The 11,948-nt window shown below is 27.9% G+C and overlaps 1 protein-coding gene across 1 annotated transcript; it reads right to left on the bottom strand.

Moving 5' to 3' along the window:
- Nucleotides 1–1,599: 1,599 nt before the first annotated feature.
- On the bottom strand, nucleotides 1,600–2,244 carry LOC112082444. The gene is made up of 4 exons (XM_024150148.1): nucleotides 2,170–2,244; nucleotides 1,956–2,080; nucleotides 1,785–1,866; nucleotides 1,600–1,702 (listed from the first exon to the last, which is right to left on the bottom strand). The coding sequence occupies exons 1-4, from the start codon at nucleotides 2,211–2,213 to the stop codon at nucleotides 1,684–1,686; spliced, it is 270 nt and encodes an 89-aa protein (XP_024005916.1). The 5' UTR covers nucleotides 2,214–2,244; the 3' UTR covers nucleotides 1,600–1,683.
- Between the last annotated feature and the right edge of the window lie 9,704 nt (nucleotides 2,245–11,948).

Raw genomic sequence — 11,948 nt, 5'->3', positions numbered from 1 at the left:
TTAGTTTGTAAAGGCGTGTTTCATATACTTAAGTAAGGACTCACGAAACTGTCAAAATTAAATGGCAATTGGTTCAATTGTGAACTTAAATATATATTTAAGAAACAATTCGTCAAAACTGTTCGATAATTATGGAAAATAATTATGAAAAAAACAGCAAAAATAAAAAGGAAATATTATATCAATTCTAATCAGCTAAACCTAATGCACGACATGGACTTCTAAAAGAAGGATAAATGGCTCCACCAAAAGTTCTAATATCATCAAAGCTACACGGACCCCTCACTACGTCTAACAAAATCCTAAGATAGTAATCTTCATTATACTCTATCGGTGATTCCTCTATAACACATGGACCAGGATTTCCACGTCGTCTTGGTCTCCACAACTTATTTTTCTGATCCCATACAAATCAAGAAGGTATCTCCGAGTACAAAAGAAATCTCGCCTCCGGGTAAACCTGGTTACACTTGATCCATGCATGGAACTTAGCTTTTCCAACCGGAACATATGCTTCTAAATCATTAGCAAACAAAACATGTCTTTCGGGAAGATAAAATGGTAAAACTTGCAATCTTATGCGTCGACGCCTGTGAGAACCTGGTCACCAAAGTCATAGCAACGAATCATTATTAAAATTAAAACAAAGGTTTGAAACATGAAACCAACATTAATTAAAAATACAGAACGACAACAAAACATAGCATAAAAACAATAATTAGTTTATGTATAGCATAATGACTACCTATCCCCTCCATCGCAGAGTCCAAACCAATAACTCAACTCGGAAGTCCATCGTATGTGCACATATTTATATATATATATACAAATACAACGCTATTGCTAATCAAAATTAATAATTTTTTATTAACAAAATAACTCGATAAATATAGATGAGTTCCATTTTTACATAAATAATTAATTTTATTATTTTATGATAAGGTAAACTTCCATTACAGATTACAATGGATCAAAGGATGTTATATTTGAAAATTTCCAAGTATAAATTTATATTGAATAGATAAGGAATATTGTCAAATTTCATTATAAAAAATCAGCAATATATATATATACCTAGGGTTAACCCGTGATGGACAATCTTATATTACGAATTTTCTCCTTTTTACGATTATTATTATTAGACGATATATCCTACATATATGGATCCTCATGAATTCTAAGATACCAATCATAAAAAGTCTCGACAATTTTGAAAACCTAAAACTAACTTTAAGTCACATTAATGTAAAGTATCAAATACGTCTCGACCATTTTGAAAACCTAAAACTAACTTCTTAGTCAAATTGATGTAAAGTATAAAATACGTCCATTTCTAATTAGAATTAGAATATATTACGATATTTATATTCACATATTCAATTTTGATAGACAAATATAAACTTGTATTTAGAGAATATACAAATCGTTTAAAAGTCTAATAAACTGGTATTTAAAGAATATATCAATCGTCTAAAAGTTTAATGTAACCGTTCAGGAATATTATATATTAAATAAAATCATTAATTGCCAAGACTTTATTGTTTAACAAACCAATGACATAAAAATGATGAAATAAAAAATAGATAAATAGAATGTTTTCTTGCATATACACTACTGAATAAGAAAAAAAAACGACCGATAGCTGATCCAAGAAGTGAAACCAAAACAGAAGCATAGCATCGTCTAGTACTCAAGACGTACTCTATCTCCCAAAGAAAAACAACAAAGACATCAGATCATCAAAATAAGAAGTTAATAATATACCAATATCATTAAAAACTTACTGTTCTAAGAAATCATCAACTTCTGGGATAGAAAGATTGAGCTCAAACGTAGTAGGATAAGTGGACGATATAGTAATTTTCCCTGCTTATATAAACACATACATTGGATCAAAACAACTAATATATAATACCAAACATAAATACGATAGTAAATTTTTTTATAAAAAATACCTCCAAAATAATCAATGACTGCCCATCTTAGCACACACACAATCAAATCCTGACCACAGAGCTTCCAAGATGTGTAAAAATCTCTAGCCATCATTCCAGAAAGCTCACAACCCAAACAAAAACCACTAAATAAAAACAAAAGAATATAGTAATCAGAACTAATAATACACATTACTAAATCATACACAAATCAATAATTCTGATAAAGAAATACCGTTTCTCCTTTAAAAAAAAGTAACGATTGAATATGCACCCCATTCACTCTGATCAGTATACTGATCAGATATCAGACCAAGACAACTCGTAGACCGTTTCACATCCAGGACACAACCTATCAAATCTAAGAAATTCAACAAAAGTTAGACCAAATAATCATAATCATCAACATAATAATCAAAAACCAACGCTTATAAGAAAAATAAACACACCAACTAAATAATCATCATCATAGACACGATCCAATATACTTTGGAAGTTCACGAAGTCAAAATATCTGTTTTCACATTGATGGGATGTCTTGTCAATGGTACTGGATGGTAGAAAAACTATCTTGTAAGGATGAGAGGCCGGTCTACAGCTACCATTGCAATCGATAACATCAAAAAGACCGATAACAATCCAACTTCCAACATCAACATGTGACTCAACACCAATCAAGTCGTTCCCTCGAGCAGTCGCTTGGATTTTAACACCCTTGAAAACAAAAAATATCATTATATAAGAACAAACAAATTTTTTTATAAATATGTTAAAAACACAAATATTTCTCTACATAAACCAACCACCTGTTCATCTGACAATATAACCTCAAAGAAGAACGTTTTGAAATTAGCTCATGCGTCCACGTCTGTAAGACCTTAACAAAGATTGTACACTGAACTTTCGAAGGTCTTAAGCGCGAGACACATCCTCCAAAACACATCGACCTAAGCGGAACAGTATAAGTCCAAGTGGGACCTCGGCGATCGGAGACACTAACGTCTCTCGTGATAAGTATTTCAGACGAATCGACGTTGGGATGATCATCTACGCCATTACATTTTTAGAATCATCATCCAATCTAATCCCATCATCATCATCACTATCACCCATCAGACGAATCACCATTATTTTCATCGTCTCCACTATCATCCCCATGAATGATCACTCGAGCCATCAGAGCCATCAAAACATTCATCATCGTTGACAAAATCATCATCAGAATCATAAATCATCTGTTTGATCTTTGTCAACAGTATCATCATGCGATCCATAATCAGAATCTATATAATCCTCGAAACCTAAATCTTCATCAGTTCCACGACCAGACAATATCTCAGTATCTTCAGAATGGGTATCATTAGAATCACCAACCACTACACAATTAAAACAAAAATTTATCAATAAATGATAGCGTAACATCAATCATGGATAAATAAAAACAGATATACTATGGTTTAGTATTTATATATACAATTAACATCGCCGGATCCATTGTTTATAAACCAAGCATTTCTCTGAAAATCCCAATCAAAGGTGTAAGGAGAGTGTTTATCCGAACGTCCACGTCCACAAACTAAGATAATAACATGCATGCATATAAAAAATTAATAATTAGGTCAAAGATTAATAATACAACGACAAAATTTAAAGCATCAGGATATTCAAAATTACCTTTTCGACTTAAGATCTTTTCATCAGAAACGGATATACAAATCGCAGAACCACGATCTACGTAAAGCAGTAAAATATCAAACTTTATTATAAAAATATTATCTCCAAAAGTACTAATTGTGAAAAATAAAAGTTAGCTCATCAAACCTTCAATTATAGGATTGTACGACCGCAGAACCCAAGATTTAATACCAGAATCCATGAGCAGCTGACATGGGTAACCTAGAACAAAACACAAATTTTAAAACGTATGAGAAGAAATTAAATACGATGGAGACAAACAATAACCTTTCTTTTTAGATATGTCGGTGAAAACGTAAGGAGTTACGTAACGATAACCCGATATTCCGTTTTCATCCATAATCGGACTCAAGAGATCGCAAGTTTCATCAAATGAAGACGAATAACCGTCAGCAAGATCCGGGTTCACGGAACCTGGTCATCGTATTAAAAAACATTTAGTATAATAAAGAGTATACACATCATTACTGAGCATGTGGGTTTAAAACATATATACCTGTTGATGCAGACGAAGCCTCCCAAGAAATCATAACTTTAGATGGATGAGCAAAGCTATAGTCAGAAGAACACATTGTTAGGATTGAATGCAAGTGAACAAACATCATGAAGAGCTTCAAAACCCTAGAAATTTTGATGACAAAACGTACAAAGCTCACAAACCAATTTATACACAGGAATAACCTAGAATTTAGACGAATATGTATATTATTGAGTGATACGGATAAATACAACCCTCTATGAGAATATTTATATAAGATTGATACGGATAAATACAACCCTCCATGAGAATATTTATATAAGATCAAAATTAACATTTTTTTATTAATAAAATAAACCGATAAAGGTAGAAAGGATCTCATGTTGATATGAACAAACAATGTTACCATTTTACGATAAATACAACCCTCCATGCGAATATTTCTATAAAATCAAAATTAACATTTTTTATTAATAAAACCAATCGATAAAGGTAGAAAGGATTTTATATTGACATAAACAAACAATTTGCCATTTTACGATAAAGAAAACATATTTTTCAGATTAAAACGGACCAAATATAAAAAAATATATTGAATAAATAAGGAATATTCCCAATTTTAATTATTAAAAGTTGAATCTGATAAAATTATATAAAAATAAAAAAGATATATAAAAATTCACACGACAAAGAGTTCGAACCCGCAATATACGTATAACAGGAAAGATCTCCTAACCAATTGTGCCAGAATATTTTTTTCGTTGATTACGAAGGTGTTTCACTTATATTGGTTTGTACTCGGATTTTCAAATAAAACTTTGGGCCGCCTATATTCAGATTCAATGCAAATCCATTAACGATCTCAATAAAAAATTTTGTAAAAATTAAAAATAACCAAAAATCGTTAAAATCAATCAATTTAAACCAATCAAATTATAACAAACACCGACCAATCAGAAAACTCAAAATTCATTAATCAAAACGACAAAAAAAAACTTTGGGCCGCCTATATCAAGATTCAATACAAATCCATTAACGATCTCAATAAATTAAAAATTACCAAAAATTGTTAAAATCAATCAATTTAAACCAATCAAATTATATTGATTTATAATCTATATCTCTTATATATAAAAGAGGGCCAACTTTATCCATATGAGTGACACATCATCATTTTTAATTGATATGGAGATGACATGTGTCATTTTTATAATTTAAAGCGATAATTTTTTCAAAAAAAAAAAAAAAATAATAAATTTTAATATGAAGTTTTAAACTACTCAAAGAAAATCAACAGTTTTTCATTAATTGATTGATATTTATTATATATAATTCTCAATTTTTTATGATATAGTATTTTAAAGTTATTTTTAAATTTTTTTTTGGTTTTTATATAAAATTTTTAAATTGTTGATAATAACATACTAACACACATGACAAATAAATATATTTTTTTTATCTTTATAATGATGTATTTAAATTGATTTTTAAGATTTCTTTTTCTATAAAATTTCTAAAATTGTTTATAATAACATACTAACACATATAATAAATAATAATTATATTTGATTTTATATAAAATTTGAAATAGTTAAAATGTAAAATATGTACGTTACGTGCGGATATTCACCTAGTATATATAAAAAGAGTCTTTTCTCATCATCCACTTGTACACCATTAAAAAACCAATCTAAATATTAAAATATAAATATACAAACATATTCACACTAATATGTATCTATATATATATATAAAGAGGGTTTTTCTCTCTTTTTATGCTGCCACCTCATCATCCACCTATACACAATTAAAAAAAACAATCAATCTAAATATTAAAATATAATATTCACACTAATATATATCTATTAAAAATACAAAAATATAAATTCAGTTCTGAATATTAAACTCTGAATACACAAACATACACTAATGTATCTCTATTAAAAAAATACAAAAAAACCTAAATTACTTAATAAATATACAATAACCCCGAGAATATATGTTCACTATAAAAGGAAATATAATATATTAAAATACAAAAAACTAAATTACATAACTGAGTATAAAAAATAAACTCAAGAACATATGTTCACTAAAAAATGAAATAAAACAATAAATATTTTTTAAAAAATGAAAAGAAATTGAAAAAAAAAACCAAAAAACACGGGATATAAGCAAGATAATGTGATGGTCTAGGGAGAGAGCCATAGGGGCATATTGATTTATGAGATGAAGAAAAAAATGAGTTGAGAAATGATGGAAGGAAGATGTATGGTCTAGGGAGAGAGCCATAGGGGGGGAGAGAGCCATAGGGGCATATTGATGTATGAGATGAAGAAAAAAATGAGTTGAGAAATGATGGAAGGAAGATGTAATCTGGTTCTTTCAAAAATGATTGTTTATATGAGAATGGAAAGAAGTGACGTAAAAGTAAGATATAATTGGATTTTTAACATTGATGATGATGTGTCTAAGGAGAAAAAGATAATCCATAAGGATACATTAAATCTCGTAACCTTCTGACGGTAAGAGGTAGCAACCAAAAAAAAAAGAGAGTATTCATAGAGTTAATGTCTATTTCACTATGTTTGTGTGTATGTTCAAACTTCTAATTGCGACTTCAATAAGAACAAAATAACCAAAATAAAAAAAATATTTCATTATATTTTAAATTTGTATTACAACATAAAAAAATCAGTAATTAACATTTTTTTAGAAAGTATAACATAAAACAATATTTTTTCAAAAAAACACTAATACTGTAACAAAGTAAAAAAAATTTTAGAGAACATATAAAATATATAATTTACATACATTAAAATTTCTATAAATATAACTCACGCGTAGCGTGGATCAAATTCTAGTGTTATGTAAAATGAGTAATTTGATAAAATTCTTATATAATAGTTTTGTGTTCCAGATCAAATATTATTTAAGATCTGTCCTTGTAATGATGGTGTGGTCATATAACCATTGGTGGAGACACCGTAAAATAAGATTCTCTTCTGTTATGCATGTGTGACGTAGGATATAATGTTCATTCTTAGAATGCGTGACTTAGATTTAGTTTTGTGTGGTTGTGAAGTTGTGATTATAAGTCGATTATGGTCGTGAGTCTCTAGAACTCATTCTTAGAAGTAAGAGCAAGTTCGGTGTGGTGCTTGTTTTCAGAAATCTTATATATAAAAATTGGCCAACTCTCTCCAGTTGAGTAACACATCCAGAGCGCCACCTGTCAACTTTAAATTTAATAAAATAATGAATTAATTATGTTTAAAGCAAATACATTAAAATATATTAAAACACATTAAAAACATAAATAAATATTGATATATATTTATATTAGAATAAAATTCAAATTTAATTTATTTATATACAAACTTATAAATATTATATAATACAAAACTTTTTAAATACACAATTCTATTTTTTTAAATGTTTTAAACTTTATTTATAAACTAAAAATATAATTAAATTTTAATGCAAGTGAAAAAAAATTATGAGACTAAATAAGTTAAAAAATTTTAAATAATCTTATATAAAAATTCAACTAATAAAATTATAAAACACAAATCATATTTAATAAACTATTAAAAAGATAAAAGTTATTAAAAATAATAGTAAAAAGAAAGATATCCACATAAAAATGTCATCTATAGTTTTTTTAAGTAATAAAAATAGATGAAATCAATAAAATATATATAACCGGAAAAAAAATCAAATATTAAATTAAAAAAAATTAACAAATATTATATTAGTACAATTTACAAGAATAAAAAGAATATAAAAATCGAAGAAAAAATGAAACTATTTAATACAACTGGTGTAAAGGAGATTACATATAATATATCATCAAGAAGAAATAAAAAAAAAATATAAATATTTTAGACAAAAATACATTAATAATAAACTTAAAGTTCAATACAAATTATTTAAAATATAAATTCAAACAAGATCCGCGCATACGCGCGGGTTCTCTCCTAGTGTTTATATAATTTTTCTTCTATCTTTTTTTTTCACAAACGGTTTTAAGTATGTTTTCTTCAATTTTCTTTAAAGATGTTTAAGAGTGGTTTTCTTAAGACAATTGGTTTGATATTGAATAATGTCGATATTTGGATAATTGGATTTTCATTAAACATGTGTTGTAAGTTAGACTAAGTAAGTGTGGCTGTGTGGGAGATAAAAAAAATCAGTCCAATAAAATAGGATCTAATTAATCTTTAAAAAAGGTGCGACAAAGTCAGAAAGTCCAGCAAGGTCAAACAAGCAGAACGGATTACAAGCCAAGCTAAAAGCTCAACGGAGTGAACAAGCAGCGGTCAGAAGGGATTAAATGCAAGCAGCCGGAGTGATGAAGATGATAAGTTTTTCCATAGCAGATTGTCAAGTTCCATTCAATGATATTTTGGGAACATCCTAGCTAAATCTAATGAAGGAAGTGCCCTCAACTTATCATGTTAAGTTCTCGACTTCGAAAGGGATTTGAGTAGTCAGGAGGAGAAAGTTAATTCATTTACAGAATTGATTGATTCAAGCATTGTGGATTCGTTCCGCAGACAAGTAGCCATCTGATGGCTATTGAGCAACAACGTCTTAAAGGGAGAAAAATAAACTACAGAATGGCTGGATCCCAAATTGGTAATAGACAACTTGCAAAATCATGTACAGCTACTAAAACCTTAAAGATGTTGTGAATAAGAAAGAGAAAAAAATAGAGAGAAGAGATTGTTGTGTCTTATTCCATGAATAATTAAAAGTATATATAATATTATAAAAACTTGGAGAAAAAACTAAAACCTAAAGAATAACGAAATAAAGAATATTCTAAACCTCCTTATGATATGGACCTTATAATGGGCATTCATATTAATTATTCATAACAAAAGAAATCTTTTGTTCTAGAAAAGAAGCCGAAAAGAATAACCCTACATTCAGAAAAATAAAAGGAAAACGCGAGAGCCTAAATCTAGCAGCAGTGAAACGAAATGCTAGATCTTATTCGAATGAATAACTTTTACTGTGATTGTTCTTTACTTATGGGGATCATGGTGGTTGCGAATCTTTTAATTATTCATTACTTGTGTTTGTTTTAGGATTAGTTTTTTATGATAGTAACTCATATCATGTCTGAAAGTGAACTGTGACTCTCCATGAGACTCATTCTTATTTAGTAAAATTTATTATTAGCTCTTGCTCTTCTTTTTATTCTGTGTAGTTTAGAATGATCAAAATTATTTTATATTAATTATTGTGACCGAAAGTTTTTCTAGGTTATCTTGTGTACTCAGAAAGGGATCAAACTGTGTGATTTAATCGATACGGCTTAATATGCTGACCTAACATGCCCAAATTCTCCAATTATTTTGGAGGCCCAAGATAAAAATGTTAAACAAAGGCATATTTTCTTCTAGTAGTGGAGGCAGCTATTGGAGAGGGGGTAAAATGACCCCTATGCTTTTCTAGAAACAAAAAAAAATATTTTTTTGTATTTTTAAATGAAAAACTGGTGAAATGTTGAAAAATTAGCTTATTAAACTCTCTAATATTTTCTCAAAATAAATTTGACCCATAATTGTATAGAAATTTTATCTTTAAGAATCTATTTTATATTTAATTTATTTAATATTAATTAAAATTGACCCAGTTAAAATTGTGGCTAAAGCTCCGCCACTGTTTTCTTCCAGTGACATGCACGGGAACGTGGTACTGTACTTTCTTTTGCAGTCATGTTAAGTGCCTTATTGGCTAAATGCGGTTGCGAATGTAATTTTCTTTGATCAATCAAATATTGTATGTATATATTTGACACAATAAAACAAGTTTTACATATTTGATATATATTCACGCATATAAGGATCAAACTTGCGTGCAGCATCTAGAAAGATGTTACTTTTCTAAGGGGGTTATGGCTTACTATTTCAAAAAAATTATATATTGAAAACTAACTCATGTCTTAAATAATTTGAAAACTAAATTTTTGCATCAAAAATTACCAAAATAAACTAGATAAATTAAACATAGAAAATCTTCTTACACATGAAAATATTATATTTATAGTTTTGCTGACCACTAATTTTACTGTTGTTTTGTGACAAAAACAGAATAACCCATGGAAGATGAATAATGAAGAAAAAATAGACTGTTAATAGAAAAACGAAAAAAAACAATATATTACTAGATTTTACCCTGTATGGACGCATAAGAATTTTTTATAATTTTATTTTATAATGTAGTTTATGTTTTTTATAGATATAATATTTTTTAATAAATAATTATAAAATTTTATTTTTGTGTTTAGATAAAATTTATTTTTAAAATTTATTTTTTCTAAAGAATTTGATTATGATTATAAAAATATAATTTTAAACCCGTCGATTCGATTAATCTAAAAAAAGACTATGAATATAAAAATATAATTTTACCCTATCCATTCATATTTCCATATAACACTTATTTTTATTTTTTAATATTAAATTTTTAAAATGATTGATTATGAAAAAATATATAATAATATATTTTTATCATTTTTATCATTACGAGAATATTATTTAAATTGGGATATTTAAATAGAAAATAATATCTTATTTACTATTTTAATAAAAATAATAACAACTAATTTTTATAATTTTGATAATTAATCTTAACTTATCTAAGAAAATATAAACTAACTGAACTAAAATTTCAAAATTTTTGGAATTAATTTTAAAAATAAAATTCAAATTTATTATAATTTTTAAAAATAAATAAAACAGATAAATCAAATTAAAATTTTTGTTTATCAACATAAATAGCAGTTATCCAAAAATAGAATAGTATAAAATTAAGAAATTTTTTGTTTAGATACAAAATATGCTTTCTTTTTTAATAGTATAGATATATAAAAAAAAAGGTAACAGCAAGCAGCAAAAAAATATGAATTGGTCATTAACTATGTCACTACAAGAAAACATGAAATTGGCGACTGCATTTTACGACTGTTAAAACAGTTAAGTTTAACGACTGGTTAAAGACTGCTCTGTGACGGAATAGTGACTGATGACAAGTAGTCGTCCAACAGTCGCTAAATATTTGCAAATAAAAACAGTCGTAATTTAGTCGTTAATTCCCGACCAATTTACGACTTATAAGTCGAGTCGCTTAATAAAAAACACGTGTTGTAACTTTTTTGTGGTAGGTGCACTGGTTTTTTACGACTAAGAGTCGACAGTCGCTATTTAGACGCAAACCAGTAGCAATTTAGTCGTAAAATTTTCTATATATACAGACCACGCATCTTGTTTTCATTCACTCACAATCACAATCTATAAGCTCCGAAATTCTGGAGAGCGTTTCTAGATATAATGTCTGGAAATTTCAATAATAATAATAATAATAATAATAATAATAATAATAATAATTATAGAGAGTGGATGTATAAACAGATTGACGAAGAGATGGGAAATTTTCATTCGGAATTTGCATCCGGAGTAGAACAATTTATGAATTTTGCGAACAACCAGACACTAACGCAGAGTAATGGCGGTAAATTTTATTGTCCTTGTAATGTTTGCAAAAATAATAAATTTTTGCCGGGAAAAAAATTTTGGAACCATCTCTTTAGTAAAGGATTCATGCCAGATTACTATATTTGGTATAAGCATGGGGAAAAAATTACTATGGATTATGGAACTAGTTATGGTAATACAACTCATTTGAATTGGAGTGAAGAAGATGTGGGTAATGTAGTAAGAGATAGATATGTGGATATGGTGAATGATGCATTTCATGGTAATTATCATCAAGATGATACATATCATCAAGAAGATAGTTATCAGAATGTACAAGAACCTGTGCGTAAC

This window comes from Eutrema salsugineum, unplaced genomic scaffold (genome assembly GCF_000478725.1).
Source record: "Eutrema salsugineum unplaced genomic scaffold, Eutsalg1_0 scaffold_1, whole genome shotgun sequence".
Lineage (NCBI taxonomy): Eukaryota > Viridiplantae > Streptophyta > Magnoliopsida > Brassicales > Brassicaceae > Eutrema > Eutrema salsugineum.
The sequence above is the reverse complement of the archived record's forward strand: the minus strand, read 5'-3'. Positions and strand labels throughout refer to the sequence as shown.

What these genes read in the sequence shown, in the direction of transcription:
- LOC112082444 (XM_024150148.1), bottom strand. Translation starts at nt 2,213, where the DNA reads ATGGGGTGCATATTCAATCGTTACTTTTTTTTAAAGGAGAAACG. An exon ending in TTTTTTTTAAAGGAGAAACG is followed by an intron (nt 2,081 to 2,169) that starts GTATTTCTTTAT and finishes GTTTTTATTTAG; the next exon opens with TGGTTTTTGTTTGGGTTGTG. An exon ending in AGTCATTGATTATTTTGGAG is followed by an intron (nt 1,867 to 1,955) that starts GTATTTTTTATA and finishes TTATATAAGCAG; the next exon opens with GGAAAATTACTATATCGTCC.